At 36.6% G+C, this 24,279-nt stretch overlaps 1 protein-coding gene across 3 annotated transcripts; it reads right to left on the reverse strand.

The window, feature by feature from the left end:
• Positions 1 to 3,733: 3,733 nt before the first annotated feature.
• On the reverse strand, positions 3,734 to 22,692 carry RNF170 (ring finger protein 170). Of its 3 annotated transcripts, none has more exons than XM_009702955.1 (7): positions 22,633 to 22,686; positions 15,630 to 15,773; positions 10,917 to 10,992; positions 9,423 to 9,531; positions 8,287 to 8,360; positions 6,192 to 6,296; positions 3,734 to 4,444 (listed from the first exon to the last, which is right to left on the reverse strand). In XM_009702955.1, the coding sequence occupies exons 2-7, from the start codon at positions 15,764 to 15,766 to the stop codon at positions 4,175 to 4,177; spliced, it is 771 nt and encodes a 256-aa protein (XP_009701257.1). In that variant the 5' UTR covers positions 15,767 to 15,773; positions 22,633 to 22,686; the 3' UTR covers positions 3,734 to 4,174. The 3 variants fall into 3 exon arrangements, with proteins under 3 accessions (XP_009701257.1, XP_009701258.1, XP_009701256.1); XM_009702956.1 differs by having other exon boundaries at positions 3,740 to 4,444; positions 15,692 to 15,773; positions 22,633 to 22,692; XM_009702954.1 differs by lacking the exon at positions 22,633 to 22,686 and having other exon boundaries at positions 3,740 to 4,444; positions 9,423 to 9,534; positions 15,630 to 15,766.
• Positions 22,693 to 24,279: the final 1,587 nt, after the last annotated feature.

The following is a 24,279-nucleotide window of genomic DNA, read 5'->3' on the forward strand; positions in this document are numbered from 1 at the left end:
TAAAACAGCTGTCTACTCTGGCAGCCTTGGCTGAGAAACTCTCCAGTGTTTAGCTGAGCTTCCCCCAGCAAGCACAGAGGCATTGGATGGAAGGACAACTGTGTACCCATCAAACTTACAACCCGACTTAATAGCTTCTTACCAAATACGTAATTACATGTTTTTCCATAAGCACTGGAACCGTGTACCAAAGCAGGCTACAAAGTTCACCTCCAAATCCAGAAGACTTGGCCCTGGACTTCCCAGCTAAGACTTGTTGGACATTTCTTAGCAGAATGGATCATGTCTTCCTGATGCCCAGGGGCCTTTCCTGGCACGAAAGGAAAAGCATAGGATTGCAGCATAGGCCAGTCACATCCACTTCTTCCCTGCCGCCCCCCTTCATCCTTCGTGTAAACCTACAGACTATTTGCTGTTTCCTTCAATTTACTTCATTAACTGGATTCTCATCCACCTGCTTTATGCTTTTGCTTGCTTGGAGGATTAAATCATGAAGGTGTTAATGCATTAGCTGTACTGGTTTATCACCCTGAAAGCTTAGTGCCCATGGATCTGAAGGTACTGGTCGGATTGTTCAGGGAAAAGACATTTAGTGTACAACATACTTTTGGGACTAAGATCTTAGAAATTTTGTAATCCTTGTAATGGCAATAATAAAGATGAAAACCGCTGAGTTATCTCCGAACATCCTGTCCACAGACACCAAGATAAGAATTGATCAAGACTGCAGAAGAGCTACCACCAACCGTAGCCCAGGGAAGGGGGAAAAGGGGGAATAAAACAATTTCCCACCCAGAAAGTCAATAAAATAAATCAAGAGAATCTCTTACTTTAATAGCAATTTATTATCATTAAAAGTAACAACAAGTAGGTTTAAATTCTTTTGTCTTAAAAACCTAGTGTAACACACAGGTCACTGCTACAGTTCTATGAAACCTATGGCAAAATTGTATCCCCAAATCACACCGTTCTGCCTCATCCTCGTAGACATCAATGGTGTGGGATGCAAACAACACAGAAACAGATCGCTCTGTACAGCACTTGTCTTAATGATGATCATTAGGCCTCAAGATGCTACAAGTTATTCTGCAAGAGCTATTAGGTATAACTTTAGTTTTCCCCTTTGCCAATATTGCTGTTCAATCAAATAATTTGCACAGTTTTTGGTGAAGCCAGAAGAATCTTCTACTAACCTTATTTTTTCCCTGTATCTCTTCTTTGCTGCTGAAGTTTCCCTTTCTTTCTTCCCCCTCCTTAGTGACATGGCTGCCCCATTCCAGGAGACAAAACTGCAGCGGTTTGCAGCTGCTGTCCACACAGATCATGCATTTCCTTCACATTCTGAAGCCAGTGCTCAGCTCTAGCATTGACCTTTCACATTGCTGCCAGAACAACTTGGCACCACACAGTTCAGGAATACTACAAGCTCATGTATTAATCTCCAGCTTCTTGGGAGTTCTAGAGCTTAAGTTAAGCTCCAGCTCAGTACCCAAGATAGCCAGCTTCCAGCTAGTTCAGACTTGTGTGAAGGAGCAGTAGCCAGGCACTGCAGGACAGATGCATCTTCACATTACAGCTGTTCACGAAAAGGCCTGAGCAAATCATAATACTGTTCCTCAGTGGCTTGCAGGACCAAAAAAAGCCTCCACAAGCAAACAGGATGGTCCTAATTCTGTCAAGCATTTAACATGTTGAATTTAAGCTTACAATGTTACTCAATATTCAAAAGTAAGCAGAAGCCTCTGAGTGAAACCTTTCCGGCTAGCAGAAGTGTAGTGAAGGAAGAAACAGACCACAAGTAAACTTTATACAGCTACTCAGTTGTGGCTTGTACATGACTTCAGGTACACAAGAAGGTCTGTTCTTCAGGACCAGACCCCTTAGATCGGTATTTCTGCATGAACTTCACAGTAGCATGTGGAATTGGGGAGCTCAGTGAAAACAAATCAGTAAGCAGCTTTATGTACACCTATATCCACTCTAGATTTAGAAAGTCATGGGAAAAAATATAAACACAATCATAGGATAAACATATGGAGGAGGTACTAGATCAACAGGTTCTATGAACAGACTCCAGCTGTTCTACAACGGCAGCTCACACTCTTCTCTAAGCAGACTCACAAGTTAAACTCCAGGAGAAAAGGGGGTGTTAAATTTACTCAATTAAAAATACATTTTTTGAGTTTGCTCTCAGCTGGATCTCTTGGGAAAAAAAACCAAAATCAAAACAACGCTTACAGCAAAACTGCAAAATCCTGTCTTACCTAACATCCTAAACTACTATCTTGCTTTGTAAATGTACCTAACAGTTTATGAATATCCCACGCTTACTCAATAATACCTTAATGACTTTTAGCTGAGGTAGCCACCAAACCATCACCATACATTAGCGATGCCAACACAAAGGGAAAAGCTCAACTAAGATGCTCAAGAACAGTTAGTTTGCCAAAACCAATAGCACTTGCTTCCAAAAATATCATTTTCTGGCTTGTTCTCCTCCTCCCACCCTTGTTTCACTTCCTGTTTCTCCTCTTGCCCATCTCTAACAAACAGCAACAAGGAAAAATTTAGCTTTCCAGTTCATTTGTAAAATGTCTTTGGATTTTCAAAAGCAAATATTCAAATGAAGAATCAGTGAATTTACTTTTAAATGTCATTTAACACACTGAAAGACAATCTCCAATCCCAACCACTGACACATCAGGTGCCAGCTCTATCATCTTCCTGCACATGCCTAGGTGCTAGAAGCTGTGGAGATGCCTGCATGGGCAAAACACAGAAGTTGTGAAAAGGTCCCTTTCATTGTAAGTTTCATCCCATATATGTAAACACGCAAAGAATCACCTGTCTAATCACTGTCTTTCAAGTACTCAGGAAGTTAAAATAAAATGGCAATCATCATTTCTCTAGCTAAAAAGTACATAGATCTATCATATCCTTGACGTTTCTAGTGGCACTCCTTTCTTAAAATGAAAATATTTTCAAATTACTTCTGTAGCTATGATATATTCAAATTCAACAACAACAACAAAATCAACTTTAAGGATAATTAATACCCTGGTATTTTTGAAAACATTTCCACAATTTTTTTTGTGGTCCCTTATCACAGATCTTTTTCAAGGTAATTCACACTCTACCCACATCCAAATCAACCAACCAATCAACCAAGAAAACCCCAACTGAAAATCAAACGCCCCAATATCTAAGTTGTTTAATACTTGTATTGCAGAATGTACATTCAGGTAAAGTTCTGTAGTGTAAACATCCAGTTCTGACTTCTTTTCTTCAACGACTATCTAAAATTTGAGGGTTCTCTCCATTGTCTAAATACTCTAATGCAACTAAAGGAATGCAAACTCTCACTTCAGATACATTGCATTGACCCAAAGCAGTATAAAACCCCCCCACTTCCAAGACACATACCTAACAAATAAACAAGCCTGAAGAGAAAAACCATGCTCCCATTTTAAAAATAGAGCACTAACCAGTCTGGCGTGCATAATACTAGTTTCTCCATCTAGATTAGATACTGTGTGTATATTCTCAAATATAAAAATAAAATTGTACGAATTGCATGCAACCGTACATAGTGCAGTTCAAGCAATAATGAGGTGTTCTTGTTTTTGTGAAGCATGTGGACAACAGCAAACTGCAGGGTGATACCTGTAATGCAGTCCTTGGGTTTCTTTTTCCACAGAGACACAAAAAGCTACTTTTATTTAAAAAAACTCTAGCCCATAACAGGGAGACATTAAACAATTTAGCTTTGATAACTGTACTGTGAATTTCTGAATTTCCTTGTCCATGTCTAGATTACCCAAACAGATTTTCTTTTAGAAGTCCTTCACTAGAACTCCCTTTTCACAAACGACACACCAAAAAAGTGTTTTCTGTTTTGATTACATACAGTTGTTCATCAGGTGGAAGTAGATGAAGGCTGTTTATTATATTATAAAACTAACCTCATCCTTATGAAGCGTATGTAATACACAAATTAAAGATTCCAGTTAAGCATCACCACATACTAACCCTTCATATTTGTATAAGATGACCAGCTATGAAATTGCAACTACTGAAACTGTACACGGGCACCTTGCTATATCATACTTATGTTGTCGTTCTCTTTTTAAAACATTCCACAACCACCTCTGCATTCGGGTCATTTTTGTCCATTTCATCTATTCAGCCGCTGTGTTACCACTTCTCGGTACATGATAGAGATATATATCAGCAGAAGAAAAATGACGAAGAAATCATCCAAGAACCCCAGAATTCCAAACAGGGCTTCAGGAAGAAAATCCAGAGGTGAAGCCAGGTAGAGCAAGGCTCCAAGCAAGCAGAGGAATATTCTGATGCGAAACATCCAGAAGAGGCCCCCAACAGAAAACATCTCCCTGAAAGCATGCCGCAATAAAGTGGGCAGGTCCATAATTCTTTCCATAATCTATGAAGAAAAAAACCCAAAAGTTAATATTTTGCTTTAGTAACAGGCCCATTCTAAATGGGTCTTTTTTTTTAACTGAAATTTCTATTACTACATTACAGCTTTGGAATCTGTTAATTTATAAGAATTAAAACAACAGTAAGACAAGACTTTCTGGATTTAGTTTTGCTGGGTAAAAAGTCAGACTCAGAAAATATATGATTTCAAGAAACATTCAAACTGTGTTATTCTACACTGTAAAACATACATTTAACTCACTACAAAACACATTGGCATCTATTGAGAAGGAAAAGCAGTGACTAATAGACTAAAACAAATGACTGAGAAAGTGAGAAACAGCAAACAGGTTAACTGGAGTGAAATATGGATCAGAATGGAAGACAAATAGGGATTGTGAGAAAAAAACAATAGGTAAAGTAGAATAGGTTGCAGTTCTTCAGAAACAGAACACACCCTCCCCTGGCATATAACCAGTCATTGATATAAGTTTCCAATGGATGGATCAAGCTTCAAAGTAAAGTAAAGAATCTTTAAATTAAGCCATCCCTGGCTCCCTTCTGTTTTTCTACTATGATTCTGTGATCTTACTGAGGGACTGCTCAGTAGAAAATATTCAGGGTTTTGTTGTGAGGTGTAAGGAGGGGGAATTTTAAATTTTTTTTGATACTGGTTCCTTTTCTACTGTACACAGTTTCTGCACAGGACCATGACATATAAAATGAGTTATTGCCAAGGATGAAAAAGTTCTCTAGAAAGGAATTTTGTATGTAGTTAAGGAAATACACTGTGTATAAATTAAAGACAATTTATCTAGTCCAATTAGGGCTTTAATGCAGACTTCTGGCATGACCCTAGACAGATTACTACGGACTAGACACAGAGCCCATACAGAGGTTTATTGGAGCCTGAAAGGTAGTTTCAATCTATTCTAGATCAAAAGCATAACTGTTTTGTAGGGTTTAGAACGTGAAAAAAAAACTCCCATCTCACACTTCTTTTGTCTCCTTGGACTGTAAATTTTTCTTGCCAATGTTTTGTTGTTATATCCAAATCCAATGAACAGATGAAGACAAGCAGGGAAGTTACTAGTATGCATGTGTATGCATTTCACCTTGTGAATCAGAACACGCATATAGAAGACAGGCTTACAAGGCTGACTTTCTAAAGTTCGTAGAACTTCAATCATCTCTCTTAGCTATTTATCAAAAAAATCCTGTTTTCTTCACTCAGAGAGCAGAATAAAGACTGTAATATAATCCAGGAGGAAAATTAAAAAATGAAGATGGCATACAGATTGAAATCTGAGGAAGAAAGGCACAGAGAGAACTTCAGATTCTTCTAATCAGTGTAAAGAGATCAATCAAGTGAATAGTCTTCCTTGCAGTTCATGTATTTTCATTAAGTATTTTTACTGAGTAATTATTAATCTTTTCAAATTAATGAGTCATAATTAAAAAGCTTAACACATGAATAGGGAACTCCAGGCTTATTAGCAGTTCTCACTCACAACAAAAATGCAAGTTTCCATATATTTCCACAAATTACAAATAAATACTTTCAAAGTTGTGGGTTTGCCATAGCTATATAAACATGAATTTCCAAAGGAAAACTTGCATAGTCCCTAAGTATCAAGAAGTGAAAATTCATATCCCAAGGGGGAAAAAAAAGAAGGAAAAAAACCCCATGAAAAATGCTGTGAATCTCCCCTAAAATCACTAACTTCCACTCAAATTTACCCCAGACTTACAGATCTGGGCTGTCCTGAGAATCTCCGATTGTAATCATTAACATCTTGAAACACTTGGGCTGCATCCTGCTCATCTTCACCAAAGAGTGGTAAAAACAATGTTACCTAGGCACAGCAAGGGAGATTTTGTTACATATGCAACTGTCTTTTAAATGCAGGCATTGTGAACTATAAATGAAAACAGTAATTTTCAGTTAACTACATAGAACAAACTTCGGTTTAATTGAATATTTGGTAGGAAAATAAAATGAAAACTACTAACATGGATACTGCTGCAAAGTTTTAACAAAGTCATTGCTTACAACTCTTCACAGAATATTATTTTTTTGAAAGATTGTTAAAAACAAGCATAAGAACCCTCCTTCTAAAAGAGGCTTACAGGAAATTTTTCTAAACACCTATATGGTTTATGTTTCAGAAGTGAGACAGATGATTTGTAGAACAATTTACCAAATTAAACTAGTGTTGTTTCTTAAACTGAACATTACATAAAGCAATCACTGAGGCTATTCTTCCATCTTTAGATGCATCTCAGCAAACAAGCAGCAAAACTCATATTTTTCCTTATGGACATTCATACCAAGACCAAAGAGAATAATACAGAATAGTAAGTTAACTCAAAAAGATATTAACCTTCATCTCTTTTGTAAGAACAGAGAATTTTGCTATGTTCTAGGGTTAACTTTGACGCAAACATAGAAAAATATGTAAGGTCATATTCACATATATCTTATGTTACCTTTCTGTATAGGAGTTTCTGAAAACTTAAGATTTGTATTTGGAAGCGATGTTCGGGTATAAAATGCAGATTATGAGAGGAAACAGAAAATGCATAGCACTTTAAATTATTACAGTCTTCAAAAGCTTCCTCTGTACCTGGCCACTAAATATGTACGCCCTATCTGTGCAGCAGTCACATTCAGCAAATGAGAGCATGAACATATCTACATTCACAAGCTCCTAGCTCAGATCTACATTCATGACCTCCTAGCCCTGCCACAAACGTTCTGTATGACTCATGTTGTTCATGTGTACATACTTCCATCCCCCATTTGTAAATCAGACCTTACTTTTCTTACTTCACAGCGTGAGAATGAACACATAACGACGCAAGCAGTACCACCCAATTTACCCATTACTCAGAGGAAGGTAGAAGAATATCTATGTAAGGAGACACATTAGAAAAAATTAATTATTTTCCCCTTTTCCATGTTCCTCACCTTTATTTTTTCTGTCTCTCTCCTCACTGGCTACATGCTAAACCTACTAATTCTTCCCCTAGTAATACTTATTTTTCTTTCCTTCCTCTGTCTTCCCACATTCATTTGTCCTGCTGATGCACACAATCAAAGCAGGATATAATGTATGGGCAAGGGCATGAAGTATCTTATACAATTCATTAGAAGTTACTAGTAGCTCTGTAGTTTGTGCACTGTTAAAATAAAGATGTACTTTTGTTAAAACATACACTATAAGACTTGGAGATCCTAAGTGTTAATGAGTTACAGGGACATATTTCAAACTGACAATGTAAGTAAGTTGCGTAGGAAGTAAGTTAATGCTTGCTCTACAAAACTCAAATTAATAATACATACAAACTAAAAATAGGGACAAAATAAGAACTTGACATGCGTAGGGTTTTTTGGCAGGGAAAGAAGGAAGGGAGAGGGTACTTCTCAGAAACCAGTAGTATACTGCCTACTGGCAGTCTTCCACAACAGCCAGGTCTTTCAGATGCAAGTTCTGGTAAAGAAGTTATATAGCATCCCAAACAGAAAGCATGGAAGAATCATAGTTAAGATCTTATGATTTTCTGTTTTCATATACTTCTTTACAGAAAAACGGCTAAGTTATCAGCACTATTCACTTAAATTTGAGTTGCAGGAACAATCTGTATTTTTTGAGCCATTGAGCAAAGCAAAAATTTCAAAAAAACTTAAAGTCCACCATCTATGTCTCACATAACCATGTTCTTTCAGTTTCTCAGACTTCTTCTTCTGTCCATCTCACTATTGCAGTTCACATGTTAAGTGCTTTTTTGGTGGGCTATACTAGATGGCCAAACTATCAGGTCCATGATTACTTAAAATATTACCGTTTGTCTGCAGATTGGACAACGGATGGCACCAAGCCATGAGCCATACCTCCAGTAGGCAATAATGCAGGAACCTGATGAAGGTAAGTTACAGACATTTAAACATATTGCATGAAATAATGTTACATACCAAGGAAAACAACAGAAGTGTATAAGCAGTTAGGTTAAATCTATCTTTTCTGGTCTAATTTTATATACAGCATTCACTGGAGATATCAAGAACCGATGTGTTCAAATTTAATGCTATTAATGAGAAAAATCCTGAATAGGTTCAACTGCATCATTAATTCTAAGGTATTATTTCCTGAAAAGACAGAAAACTTCTTAATCATTAACTGAAGAAGCAAATAATTAAAAATTTTACCAGTTTAAAATTTAGAAGTCACTAACCTGTCAAGAGATGTAAAATCTATCCTAAAAACCTGGCTTTATTATCAGAGTTTCAACAGACAAAGGAATATATAAAAATCTGAGTACTGTGTCTTCCAAATTCGTAAATTTTTTCGTTTAAATGATGAGGTATGGTATGGACTATATACTCCATAAACTAGATGAATGCAGGGAAAGAATTGTACTGGGAACCTGAAGGAGAGGAAGCAAAAATGCTACATAGAGCATTTATACATAAATTTGAATAGCTGGACCTCAAAAGAAAAGACAAACACTTTAAGCATTGTAAACTTGGCCTTAATTCTTCAGGACTTCCAAGAAAAAAACCCACCACTCTAAGATACAGATAACACCAAGCAGATTTTTTTACTCTAAATCAGTTTTTTTTAATGGTACATTTCCAAGTGTTTTTCAGCCTCTTCAGTATTTTACTAACTGGAAATAAATTATACTCTCTGTCCTTGACATTTTTAAATTTCAATCCTGATAGCATAGGAAAAAAATGCAGCACACTCTCAAAGCGACTGTTTATTCACAAATGTATTTTCTCAACAATCTATATAAAAATATTTCTAATGCAGACTAGAAGAGAAGCAGTTAAAATCAAACAAAGCTTTGCATTAGGGTGACTAGTAGTACCAAAGGTACATTTCTGTTCTGGTTTTATTTTTGTATTTCTGTTCTGGTTTCATTTTTGTATTTCTGTTCTGGTTTTATCTTTGCATCTTGGTGTTTTTCCTGCTTACCACAGAAGAGATGTCCACAGTTTGTTTCTATAGGAAACGTAGCCTGTTGCAAACAGACTGGGCAGGACATATCTGTATAGAAGTGATGTCTATCACCAGCAGAAGCATCCTGCTGGAACAGAAGAGAAATGCAAAGTGTTAGAGATACTATTTTTATATAAGTCTACGGAGTTTAAAAAAATAATAACAAATCCAGTGTTCATTTACTAGAACTCAAACAGTCAAATGCAAAACTATGTGAAATGAAAGAGAAATATATTTAAATTCAAAAATCAAACATACTTAAATGCAAAAACTGATTCACTAAGCAAGTTCTTCTTGTGACAAACCCATTATTTTCCTTTCATCTGTTATATAAGTATGTGCTTCAATCCAGTTAAAGACTGCAAAGAAAGAACCTCTTTGGTCCTTCACACTAAGTTAGGTTAGATGTGCTGAAGCATGAATAACAACTCAGATTGAGACTGTTATTTCATTATCCTAAGTAGTTCTGTCCAGAGCCAGGTAACTAAACTGCATCACTTATCAGTTGCAGTATTTAGCGTTCCCAAGCAAAGCATAGACATCAGCTTGTGTATGTCACTGCCATGAAACAGTTTTTCTCCCCATTTTGCCATATTTGTCTTCCATATAAATATGCACTGTAGTTAAAAATCTGTCATTATTTCAAGAAGTATTATGATGAAAGACTCTCCTCAATACTCTCCAACAGTATGGCTTTTCACTCTACGGCTGGGATTCAGCAATTTCCAGTAAACTGGCGTAGGCCCTCCCATCCTTTCCTCTACATGTCAGAACTGGATGCAATCATAGAACCATAGAATGGTTTGGGTTGGAAGTACCTTTAAAGATCGTGTAGTCCAACTCTCTTGCCATAGTCAGGGACATCTGTCACTAGATTAGGTTGCTCAAAGCCTCATCCAACCTGACCTTGAACACTTCCAGGGATGAGGCATCCACAACTTCTCTGGGCAATCTGTTCCAGTGTCTCACCACCCTCATCATAAAAAATTTCTTCCTTATGTCCCATCTAAACCTAAACTGTTTAAAACCATTGGCCCTTGTCCTCTCACTAAAGGCTCTGGTAAAAAGTTCTCTCTGTCAATCTTTGCTGCCTGGCTCTTGTTGCTGTGCCATTGTTCTGCTACACACAGTTTATCAGTCTAAACATCTAACCCCCGTCCTGTGGCAACAAGCTGTACTCCAGATTTCCTTTCCTTTACCACTAAGTTCCCAGGAACATTGCAAGAAGCACACAACGTAATCTAACATACTCCACCTGGTGGCAAAACCTTGTTTGAAAAAAGTACCAGCCAAATAATTTTAATTACTTAACATCCATTAAAAAAAGCCTACGTTATATTATTATTTATAAATTTCAAGGATGCCTCTGTAGAATAAGTAAGCTTCCATAACTTTCAAGACCAGCTTCTTCCAGAAGTCTACACTACCCCAAACCACATAGTTGAATGATACCAACACTTAGCACAGCACCTGCTCAGTTTGAAGCTGCTGACGAAGAGCTCGCACTAGCTCTTGATTTTCTGGGTGTATGTTCTGATGTTCATTTCTGTGGAAGGAAATATAAGCAGTAAGGAAAACTGAACACTGTGACCCAACACTGAAAAAATAACTGATTGAAAAAAATGAAACTTGAACAAAGGGCAAAAAATCGTTCTTTCCTGCTATAATGGTTTTTAAAGGAAGTACACAAATAATTAAGGAAACAGGACATTTATTCTAGATCTTAAAACTAGTCTGGACATTTAAAGCTGTACAGCAGCAAGATTTTTCAGAGAGACTCCGTAATCAATCATTAAATGATGATAAAACTAGATTTTAATCTGAAACAAAATGAAGCCATTAACCTGCAAAAAATCAAGTTGCTTGACAGCTTTTACATTCATCTTGCAGAAATATTTTTAATTTTTGTCTTCACTGCTAGTTTTTGTATTGTTGGTTTACTTGTAATTTCTTATTTTTTTACTCACTGCCAAAGTTATAGTTGAAAAATCTTAATTATTTCAATTTTATCTGTACATGAAAGATGAAGACATAACATTTACATAAGAAGGGGTAGGCAAATTCTTAGATTTAGAATGTTGAATTTATGTAACTATCAGCAGACTGGTTATAAAAAGAAATCGCTCTTTTTAAATCACTCCTTAAGAAAAAAGCCTCTACGGGCAAGAAAACTATAGGTTAGAGATGCCAAGGGGAATCATAGGGAAGGGACTCACTGAAAAAGGGGGCTGCATATATTACAAGTTTGAAATTCACAAGCACAATGGGAACAGAATTGTAATTAAAAATGATGCTGACAACATTAAGGGGTGTTGAGTTACAATAAATATGAGTCAACAGCATCAGAGTATTCAAAACTGTGAATTTTTGTGCTTTATTTATTCATATGGATCTCATTGGTGATACATTCTGCGCAGCACTGTTGAGGTCTCAGTTGAATTTTGTCTTCCATTTTTATGCTAAATGCATAAAATCATGTAGAGAAGCTGGAAGTTCAGAAGAGATTAAGAATACTGCCTGCAGTTTTTAAACATTAGAGAAAGAGTGAAGAAATGTCAGTTCATATAGAAGACTGCTCATGGAGAGAAAAGGGGACAGGATAAGGCTTTCATTCTATGAATATGAGTAATTATTTCCCACAGTTATCTACACTGGTGGAAAAACATTTCTAACACTAAATGTACAAAATCAGAAAATCTTACCTCAGACCATTGTGATCTATCTTTGACTAAACATTAAATCAAAAAACAGGATCCACTACTTCCAGGGATGATATAGGCAAGCTGATCCTCTGTCAGAGCTGAGGGCTGGACTGGCTGAATTTTTAGGACATTTTCTGGTTGCAGTTCTATTTACATAATTTCCTTGATGGCTTTAGAGGCTTCTGCAGTATTTTCTTTCATTTGATGGGGGCAATAATAATACTGCATTACTGCTATCTTTAATATTTTGTATCCTTCATTCTTTCTTCAAAGAGGAAGAGACAAACCTCATATTTTTCATACTAATAATTACATTGTTATCTGTAAAAAGTAAATTAATTTAACACTAATGTGGGTGACATATATGAAAGTTATATGATGGGAAGCTTACACTAAAACCCTTCTTGTACACCCTGGGTCTCCATGAGTCAGATTTTGTGGATGTTGTCTGTCATATATGTTATATATATAAAAAAGTATTTTCCTGTTTAGATGCTACAAATGAGCACATTTTGCATCTTCAGTTTGCCAGAATTTTGATATATATTGAAATTCAATTCAAATCACACACAAGTGGAAGGTGTGAATTATCTGCCACTCTGATTCCATCATAAACATCTAATTGCAAATTTGCTGCTAAAGTGTTCATTTATATGACTTTACTCCGGTATCACGTTCTACATTGAGTACATGAGAGCATTTGTAAAGCTGTAGAGGCACAGTATGTACAACATCTGTCACTTATGCATAAGATGCTGAGGTAGCAGAACACTGCACAAAGTCCAGGAGGGGACAGGCAGAGCTCAAGACATACCCAATTCATAACTTTGGCTATGCAATCAGTGTGAGAAAACAAATAAAACAAATGAAAAACAGTATGGTGATATGTAATTAAAAGCATTATCAAACACAAGGCAGAAAGAAAGAAAGTTAGATGCGGAGTCTTTTAACTTCCCCATTTCTGAGTGTTAGCGCTCTGTAACTTGAGGAAAAAAGTCCCATGACATGGAAAGATTGTACCATGTATCACAAAGGGCTCCACCAAACTATCATTACCAGAAGGAGGAAGGTTGCATACTGATTCAGTGTGCACTCTCACACATTGAAAGTGAGGGACAGCACTTATGGGGACTGGTGTATCATTGTGCACTGATGGCCACGATTAATTTCCAAGGATTAAGATCTCACTTCTGCTGAAAATACTGACTTGATCTTATAATCAAACCATATGATGAGACAGAAAAATAAGAGAAAAATATCTAAACCTGCAGATTCATAGACATAGGTTAGATAAGTCATCTGGGACAAGTGAGGAATCTCTGATACAAAACACTGCAGGGTCAGGCTCCCTTTAATTTGTTGGATAAACTAAATTTTCAGAGTCTCATTGTGACAATGTGACAACCTAGTCACAAGTTTAAAAGATGCATTTTATCAAAATTTATAACTTAAAGACATACAGGCTTTTCAAAAGTATCTTATAGTGACTGAACTAAACATCTGCAACTTGGTATATATGTTAATTACTGCTAATAACTTTCTCCACCAAAAGCAGACAGACCTTCAGCACATGCCTTGATGTGATGCTTCATTTAGTTCTCCCTGCTGGAAACAAATATAGCAACCATATCCCGTAATAGTTCTTTCCATATTCCACTTTTGCTCCCCCCCCCCACTGTAACATACACCCCTTGCTGCCTACTTTCCTTTTTGATTCAGTTCCTGCAACCTTATTCATTACCCTAAGCTTTCTTTCATGTATCCTTACCCAGGACCTGTTCCTGCCCAACTTAAATATTTCAGATGTTGCATACAGAAGTATGGGTGGCAAAGAGACCGGGGTAATGGACACAATATAAGAAACACACAGACCACTGCATTGCCTATGATAACCAGAGAAAAAAAAAGAAAATACTCCTTTTCTCCCCTACTCCCCTTCAGTGCTAATGAAATAAAAATTACTATACATTTGGCATTGTACAGATTTTGTATTGTATTGTGCAGATTTTGATGGAGACAATACAAAGGAGGTAGAGGAAAAATAAATGCTGGTGAATACAGGCAATTTCAGAAGGTATCAGAAGGCACAGCAGAGAGCTAAGAGGATGCTGGTAGGACATTCAGTTGTCAGTCATACAAAGCAGAAGTAAAAAACCTTCAAGACTTCCGAAATATGAAAGCTTTGTGTCTGAGTTTGTGTCTCCAGAAAATAAACGATCAGGGTATGTAACAGGATCTACAGACAAACTTTTTACTTAGCCCATCACACTGCAGAGGTAGTTAGTAACGAGCCCTTTTCTCCCTCCCCAAGTAATCCTTCATCATTGGTGTATCATTTCCCTGAACTCCAATCCCGAGTGAACGCCCACTACTCTTGCCCACTGGTGACTCTTGTTCCACTTGCTTTTTTTCATGTTCCTAACTTACTTTCCTTTATAAAGTAAAAAATTAAAATGTTTACTTTTAAACTAAGCACTTAAAATTCAAATCACAAATGCTAAAATGTCAATATAAGGGGTAGAGAAAGCACAAGAGAGCAGAGGGAAAAGAGGCACTCTTGAAACCATCTGAATAATTGAAACGGCCTTGGAAATAAAACCAAAGTGAAGTGCATATGTTTCTATTAGATTCCTTTGCTACCTCCTGGTCCTGAGCAGCAGCACTGCCTTGCAGTTCAACCAAGCTTTCCCATTTCTAGTTTCTTTTGTAGCTTGCCCTCAAATACCTCCTACCCTGCTAATACTTCTCATATGTACAGATCCTACTCAGTAAATTCCATAATGCCAATGCTTCATTAAAATTGAGTTCTCTTAGTTGTTAAAACTCTTGTGTTCAGAAGCCTACAAACACCAGTAAAAAGAAAAAAAAGACCCAATCTGAATGAAGCTTGGACTTATTTTCCCAAAACACTTTGATTACATGACCATTAAAGTGATTGAATTCTGAACATAACATTTTGCTTTATGGAAAGCATATTATAGTCCATTGTTTTCCAGCATATTCATTTATAAACAAATCATAGAATCCTATCGGTCAATTTATTTAGGTTTGGGGTTTTGTTTTTGTTTTTTTTTTTTTGGAAGGAGATGGTAACTAGAACTTACATTGGAAGATTATATCCAATCTTAATTGTGGAGTCACTATTGACAAATCTGTACTTTGTAACCAAATATGACACACCAGCCATATAGGCTGTGAATTCAGCCATTTTCAGTCTTAAGGAATGATGAACATTATTCAGTCTGATCATCTGAAGAGGAGTTAAACTTCACTTTTGAGAAATGCATAATTTCATTCTAACTGTGAATTAAATTATGAAACTCTGCTAAGCAATCAGTTAAACAGAGTAAGTGATCAAACAATGATTTCCTTAATGTCACAAAATCACAGTTGTTTTATACACCAATGCAAAAATTTGTTCAGAAAGTTAGAATTTTACAAATGCAGGTATATTGATTAATTCCTGTCAACATATTCTCACCTTAAAAGCGTATATACCAGAGCAGCAATGAAAGTGAAACTGAGCACAACTGCCACCAGTACCTGGTCACTTATTCCTTCTATAACTGAATCATTATCTAGCTTCAAACTCTGAACTTCTGCTTGGTGACTGGCCATCACAGCTCTAAAATGTAAAAAGATAGATATACATATACATTCATATATATATATTAAAACATACCTGTGCACACATACATTTTAAACATAGTTACAAATAATATGTATACACATCTATTGATACACACAATAAATTCCTGAAGCAACAGGCTAGTCATTTCCGGGGAAAAAAATGGTACAAGAATAAGGAACAGATGCATTTTTACCAAAGAGTGAGCTTGCTGCAGAGGACTGCAAAACATTTTCTTGCACAGTAGCAAACAAGTCTTAAATGACTGTGTTGTGATCTAAAGAATTTTTTTTAAAAAAAAAAACTTCAGTCAGATATTTTATTTGGGAATCTTTACCAGATAACTTGCCTAGGAATAGGCCATTGCTGAATTAGACATATTCTAAGGACAGTTCATTTAAAAAAATTATAATGACTCTCCATTATCAAGAATTTTAGCTATTATACAACACATCGTTGCTGCTAGGCTGATACAATGTAGAAACCTAATTTTCACCACTTATGTGAAGAAAGAAACGACATTTGGGGTTTAGCTGTTTTTAGAGTGTTAAATATCCATTTGGATACACAGAAATCACCTGATAAGCTTTATTTTTTATCTGTCTTTTCTATGCGTTACCATCCTTCAGCTGGAAGCACGGGAAAAACTTGAAAGAAAAAGAGCATTATCAGGCTTCGCTAGTTAGACTCGGTTGTTTTATATTAATTTCACATAAGCAAAATCAGAATGACTTGCCAATGCTAACATTTATTAACCTATTAATAACCTCCAGCATTAACCTACTGCTGGAGACATGCAAAATAAAATAGTTTCCAACACATTGCTAGATCACTCCTGTTACAATCAGGAAGTGAAATTAACTGCAGCTGTGAATATTACGAAACCAGGAGAGTGAAGCTAACTCTGGCAAATGACCAAAAAAGTCATACTGAAGCTGTTTCCATACACAATTAAGTATTTTTCATACAGAGCTGACATAAAATCTCAGCATCAGTTTATGAGGTCAGGTAAGACTGGTGTCATTTACTTTACTTCCTCATCCAGTGTGTGTGTCTTAAACTTGCAAGCTTTCATCAGTGTTGTTCTCTACTTCACAGCTCATGTGCCATTTTTTAATTTGAACCTTTCTGTCTAGCAAACATCACCAGACACTGTCTGGCCCTGAATTAATTGCAAAACTGAAATGGAATACAAGTCATCCAGATTTTAGTGGATACCTGTAATCACTACCCTGGCAAGATTTCAGTATGCCAGTCTACTGCTAGTATAAAAGTGTCATCTTTTCCATAAGATAGCTACTTTCACGCTCCAGATCTTTTCTTGTACGAGTTGTGGAGCTTTTTGCAAGCTTCTTTAACTTGTGGGAGCTGCCCTCTGTAGCAGCAATGCAAGAGAATCTGGTATATTCTACGATTATTGTAAAAAACAGTAAGTGGTATAAATAAGTACCATAAGAGCAGAGAAAACTCATGGAGAACGAAGGGTAGATTCCTTTAATTATTGTTGTATTTTTGGGCTTCCACTGTGAAAAACAAAATGAAACATACATGAAGTCAAACAAACTAGGTTATGCAAAGTGTCCCAATCTGAACTGAGACTATTATTTCTGTAACCACAGTCAGAATTTTTGCTAATTACAGCTTTCCACAAGCAACCGTGTCATAGTCTGAAATGTCAATTAGTATTTGCAAAGAGTAACTTCTCTGAAAGGTAGAACATCAGCGACTCATCAAGAGCCAGGTTTAAAGTAGGTCGATATTGACACAGGTTTCATGTATATCAATGAATAAGAGGCCAGATCTTTGTGGAAAGGTCTTACATAGGAAGAAGAGACTACACAAGGAGTTACAGCATTTCTCTGTGTAGCTAGTTACACAATTATATTGCTATAGTTAAAGCCATGAGCCTAAGGAGTTGTGGAAGTTTTCTGCGCAGCAGTTCCTCAGTGCTGAGGATCTGGATTGGTAGGTGTGCTCTGACGCCTTCGCAGCTCAACATTCCCAACCTGTACACTTTATTTCTTTGCATATCCAATCCTGAAGAAGCTTCTCTCTCTTACAGTACATCATTCTGGGACACTCATTTTCCACAGCTGTGTCCCAGGCAGCATGTTTGTATCTTCAACTCCTATATTTTCTCTCCTTAAGTACCATCATCAGTCCACTAATTTTTACTGCGTCACACTGTCATTTCTGGGTTGACCACTCAGTACAAAACCAGAAGTAAATGGCAAGAAACTGGTATGTGATGATTCCTCCATTATCATGCATCAGCTGTGTTAGAATAGACCAACATGCTAAAAACAACTACATACCATTAAATATTAAGCATTTTTTCAGAAATACACACTGTGGCAGAGACATATAGATGATTTAACTGCACCTTTGGGAGGCAAGTGTTTCTCACACTGACACCTGAAGGGCTTGCTGTGTCACTGCTTGCTTGGTGCACTCTGAAACTATACATGAATTGTCAGTATCACACAAAGTTAACTCAGCTTCCCTGAACAGCCTTCAAGATATCCACTCTAGAGCTCTCTCCCCCCCTCTGCATGCTCCTTGCAACAAGACACTCAATCCTCATCTGCCTATTGTTAAGAGCACTCACTACATCTGCTTGCCTTCATTTCTGCTCATGCACTCTTCTTGAAACACCAAACAGTTAGCAGCAGTATACGAGTAAGAAATACACAGATCCTCACTGTCTCTTCCTTCTTGTCCATAACGCCAGTAACTTGTATCTACTTCACTCCTTCACTTACCACATATGACTTTCCCAATAACCATTTTTACACAAACTTAGTGTCCAAAAGAAATTCCTACACAGTCTTTCTGGCTACATAAAATGCCACTCCCTCAAACATTTTGTCTTCACTTACATACCAACACTGCCAGGATGTATAGAGGAGGGAGTGGAATCTCTGCCTCAGTCTCTATCCCAGCTGCTTCTGTTACTAAAATCTAGAGAAGAAGGGCTACCAATGCCTAAGGCTCATGTTGTTCATGTTGTAACTTACTTGCTGCTTCTGGAGAGCCAACGAGTGACCCTCATTACCTCTAGCACTTTTTCTGAATCTGATCATTGCACAGGAGGGCTGACATGAATTGTGTAGACTAGGAACTACAAACAGAAGGGTTTCACTTCAAAAGATCAATACGTACTTTCTCAGAATAGTCATTCAAGCCTCAGTAGAGACAGTAACAATCTACTCCTACTCTTATCTCTGGGTTGGCGTGTAAAAAAAGCAATGGCTACAAGGAACGCACTGCTAAAATATACCATTTGAAAATTGTCTGATTGAAGGAGGAAGGAATTTTATGATCTCAAGTCTGTGTCGAACATTTTCAAACAAATTATCTAGAACTGCAAGCTTGCAGTTTATGTTTCTTCAGGTGCAACCACAACAGCCAATGAACACATCTGCAGTGATCTGAACGCGTAATAACTAGCCAAGAGTCCTACAACACCTGCTAAAGAATCTTCCCTCCCAGTGCATGTGTTTAGCAGTGGTGCTGTTTCAGTTGGTACAATTAATAAGTAGACCATAGGAGACTTAATTCTTAAATGATGTAATGAAGACCCTTCAGTCTTCAGGGACTACCAGCATGGACAATGACTAAGTCTATGTCAAAGAAGACTTCTAGAACCAGACTTTATCACAGACTTCTAATCTCTCCTAAAATAATAACTGGTAATAATTGATATGGTTCGTATTAAATTCAACCTTTTTAATGCTGATCCATTACATTTGTCTGGTTATCCAAAAGTAACAGTATTTTGTCAACCTTTTCATCATATAATCCTTTTCAGATCAGCGTTCTACATCACAGGCTTTTCAGACATCAAATAATTTTAAAGATGCTCTTTTTTCTCTGTAGATTTATACTACTTTTGTTTGAAAAAAGTACCGCATTAATAGAATGACTTCAAGAAAAAAAAAGGCAGTAATTGAAAATAGATTAAATTTTGAGAATTGATTTTTGGTTATACTTAGGATTTTTTCTCCTTCTAGCCATTTAACAAGGATAGCTTTCTTAAATGAAAGCATAAGCCCATGCTGTGTTCCAATTAGGGACTGAAAACCAAACTATCTAACAATACTCACATCAAAATTGGAATTTATACAATCAACTTCAGAATGTTAGAAGTACCAGTTGCAAAGTTTAAAAATCCAACAAAAATGTTAGGCCTTTTACCTACTTTAAAAGCAACAAAAAAAGAGCCCAAAACTAATTTCCAGTTTCATTTCATCTCGTCTTCAAACTACTAGCACTTGCTTGATGTAAAACAATACAACTGCCCAGTGAGGGGAAAAAAGTCAAGGAGTTACTCCTCTGTTCCACTTGAGCTAGCTAAGTTACAACTGGACTTTGCAGCACAGTACTTAGACTGGGATCAGGTTTATCTGCATTAGGATTCTTGAGAGCTACAGAATGTAAACAACCTCAGACTGAATCGTCCACAAAGTGCCTGGAAATAGAAGGGAATGGAATTTATTGTTTGTAAAATCATGCAGTTTTGATTGTAAAAACTCAATCTGAACACAAGATCACCTTTTTTATTATCAGTTTTTCTGAGAGTGATCCCTGACAGAAAACACCACTAATTTATTTACATTTCAAATAAGAATCTGCAGGCCTTAATAGTTACATTTCTCCCTCTATGCTTAAGTATGAACAATGCATGCAGGTTTATGCAAAAGAAAGGAGAACCATAACAAGCAATACTGCAATTACAATGTCTTTTATTCTTAGAAACTCATACAGATCACATTGAAATGTGAGGGCATGAGGATATACACTACTGTGGATGTATTATTTCTTCATTTTTCAGATTTGAAAAGTATTATGAAGACTTTCAATGTACAACATATGGCACAGCTAGAAAAATACCCCATGCCATGATTTATAAAGAAATGAAAAACAATCTAGTGTTTGCCATGATATATTGAACACTTGTTGCCAGTTACCCAAAGTCAGATTATCCCCAATCTGAAGGATTTGAACTGTTCCAAGTTTATCAGGGAAGTACCATATGCTAATACACTCTCAAAAACACAGAAATTTTAGGACCCACTACCAAAGGAATATACAAGCACAATGAAAAAGAAGTAAGAAGCTCTCTTCACGTTTGAGAAGTAAACAATGAGATAATACACAAGCAATACTGCTGTGAGATACAAATTAGTAACCAAGAACAACATTTTATTGATTTTGAGAGCATGGTACAATTTGCTCAAACTGTGGAAGATACATTGGATAACAATGTGTCCTTCCAGGAACTGGAGGGGAGTGAACTGGGTGGGAACAATAGGGTTTGGGGTTTTTTTACTTCATTTTTATTTTGAGTATTTTCTTCTTGATGCAGTACTGGCGACCACCCTCAGTGCTTGAAAAAAATTATAAAATGAAGACAGTGTTGGTGGGCCAGGGTGTAAGCCAGAACCTCTAATTTCTTTTGCCATTTGTCTTTTATTAGCAGAAGCATTATCCCCCTCCTTAAAAGTGCTGCTTAATTTGTAGAGATTGTGTGTTTTCCAGGATAAATTAATCCCTCTCCAACTAGTAAAATACTATGAGTCACATTTTTTTAAGACCAAAAAGGCTTTAACTCCTCAAAATTTTCTTCCATGTTAAGAGGAACAAAAAAAAAATTGGTTGCATTCTTACCAACAGGTTTCTAGTACGATTGACCTGTTTTAGATAACAGAAATCAACTTTTAAGAATTTAAGCATACTAACATGGAGCATTTTTATCCTGTAACCCACTCCCTGCATGCATGTTAGCTTATATTGAAATATCTAAGTCATAAATTTACTGTTTTTCTTTCATTTAAGAGAAAAATAGACATATATTCCCAAAACAAAAGACAAATTCCTAAATGTGGTGCAATAATTGAGACCTTTCTCATTAGAATTTCTCCAAATACTTCCTACTTCAGGATAGCAGCAGGTTGTGGCCACTGTCTGTGGTTGAGAATGAGACTTTGTGAATGGATTTGACCCAGCAAACTGGATCCTACAGTTATTTTTACCCTCCTTCATAAAGAGCTCAAAGGTATGCCTAGACTGCATTCAGAAAGCATTAACAACAACAGCCATTAAGCATGCATGATGAATAGTAAATGTATAAACGGCATTGCAGGGTGTAGCATGAGTTTATTAGCCTAAATCCTAAATCAGCTAAATCCTGAGCTGATACATTTTATCCAGGTACTTAGCGTACTAAAGTTGGACTTTGAAATAGCAGCGTAGACACATATAACCCTATAAAACAAAAATAAGGGAAATGATGGATGGTGTACTCAGAAGAAGTGGTTTTAAGGAAACAGGATTTATTAACTTTTTGTTTTTGTGAGCATAGTCTCATTTGAGTAAAGCACACATGATAATCTCAAGTATCTCCACATGTTTTAAAAATCCGGCGACCACCCAAAGTGCACATTTACTAAGGGGGGGGAAAAAATAAATCAAACATAGCAACATACAAATTGACAAGATACATTCTGTGAGAAGGTTGTTAAAACTGACTTGTGAATATCTTACTAGGACTTCATTCAGTCTGTTAATACAGCATTATGATGAGTTAGCAGCAACTTTGGAGTCACAGAGCAGTTCAGCTGGTACAGTAAAATTATAGCCAAACTCATCTGTATCATATCCAGTTATCTCTTCACCATAAACCACCTTTGCTTTCCAGATTATGCTGACTACATTTATATGCATGCATGCTCTTTGCAAAAGAGAAGGGAAAAAGCCTAAAGAGCCCTGCCAAAATAGAAGAGAGGGCAATTTCAGTAGGCAAACAGTAATTTTGTTCAATATACCTTAAGAATCTATCAACTGAGGCACTTGCCTGGTAAAGCAAGTCACTGCAAGGTCTGAGGTCAGCAGTCTCTGAGGCACATTTTTTCCTAAAGAAAAAAAAAAAGAAAGTAAAAAAGGAAGTAGATATTCTACTTTTGCTGGTGGAATCATGCTTTGCAAGTTAAAGATACTACAGATGCAAACGTTAGATGCAATTCTGTAAGGGAAAATAATCCCAAGTTAACACATCATTCTAGTGAGAAAACAAAAACTCTCCAATCATTTTTCTCATGAGCCTGAAACTATGTTGATGGATTGAAACAAAAAGACAAATTGAACGGTCTGTATAGCATTACTATTTGGAATATGTCTGAGTGACACATAACTTGCAAAACAATCCCCAACAAAATCTTCCACTGCTTTATAAGGCTAAAACATACTGAAAGGCATAGACTTCTAAAAAAAAAAAAAATAGAGAGCAGAATTGACTTTATATGCAAATAGAAACATGAGAAAGAGCCTGCCAAGGCCTTCAGTTTGGATGTCTGACTTTTCTGATCAGACAGGAAGAGAAAGGAAATAATGCCACTTAATTATAACAGTGTTTTCTGAAATATGGTAATACTTCAGCTAAGAATGAAAAGGCTTTAAATCTCTTTTAAGAAAAGTGCCCAAGAATTCTTTATTGTAGAAAGCAATGCTTCCATACACAACCTCACATCTAAAATAGACAGCAAGACAAAAAGCATTACCGTATTTGTTTGCATCAACAAAACACAAAACATAAGGTATGTCTCATGACAACAGCCAAAGCAGAGTGGGAAATGGGTACATAAAGGAAGATGTGGCAGAAAACCTTAAACACTGAAATATACCTGTGAGAGCTTTGTATCCCAAAAGTACCAAGGATATAGTTTAAAACACACATTAAAACTTGGAATGAAAGTTCATAGTTGTGCAGCTTACGTAGCTTTCTAAGACTTTTTAACTCATTCTTGAATGTGAAAGCTACCTTTAAACAAAGGGAGATCGAATTCATAACTTAAAAATGAAAACAGCAGGCTATACAATGAGATCAGTGAGAAGGTACTTTACTGGAAAAACCTGAGAATTCTCATAGCTTTTACAATACACTTTAATTCAAAACAGGTTGACACAAAGGAACACTCCAATTTTGTCCATGCTACTAACCTATTTAATGGCAGAACTGTGAGAAAACAGGAACAAAGTGACAGTTACTAGATCTGCAACCCTTCTCTTCTTGGTTGTTTATCCAACCCTGAGCTGTTATCAGTGCATTGTGCTTGCTACTCCATGTTGTCTCCTGTCAGGCCAGTTGCTAACTGATAGTGAACTGTACTTTTCATCACGACACCTGACATTCTCATTGCAAACTCTGAGTGGGCCAAAATTCAACTGACTATTGAGTAGGAATTTCTCGAACTCTTCAGGCAACCCCTTTGCAGCATGAAGAAGAGCTAGTCTGGCTGGGGCAGTAAGGACGCAGACCCACTCTGGCCATGAAACACACTCCTTGTCTTCGAGATCAAAAATTAATTGAATTATCTGCAGCTAACGTTAAGTAAGTAACTTTTATTTTATGTTAATTTTTCACTACAGCCGAGTTTTGCCGGGAGGAAGTTAATGTCATTTTCTACTCCAAAAAGAGAGGAAAACCTTGTAGAGGCTGCTCCTT

The sequence above is a fragment of the Cariama cristata genome, unplaced genomic scaffold (genome assembly GCF_000690535.1).
Source record: "Cariama cristata isolate BGI_N322 unplaced genomic scaffold, ASM69053v1 scaffold14566, whole genome shotgun sequence".
In the NCBI taxonomy this organism is placed as follows: Eukaryota; Metazoa; Chordata; class Aves; order Cariamiformes; family Cariamidae; genus Cariama; species Cariama cristata.

Excerpts from the sequence above, each read along its gene's own strand:
- RNF170 (XM_009702954.1), bottom strand. The coding sequence starts at position 15,766 with ATGGCCAGTCACCAAGCAGAAGTTCAGAGTTTGAAGCTAGATAATGAT. Across the intron at positions 9,535-10,916 it reads AGCAGCTTCAAACTGAGCAG|CAGGATGCTTCTGCTGGTGA; the intron begins GTGCTGTGCTAA and ends CTTCTGTTCCAG. Across the intron at positions 8,361-9,422 it reads CTGTGGACATCTCTTCTGTG|GTTCCTGCATTATTGCCTAC; the intron begins GTAAGCAGGAAA and ends TACCTTCATCAG.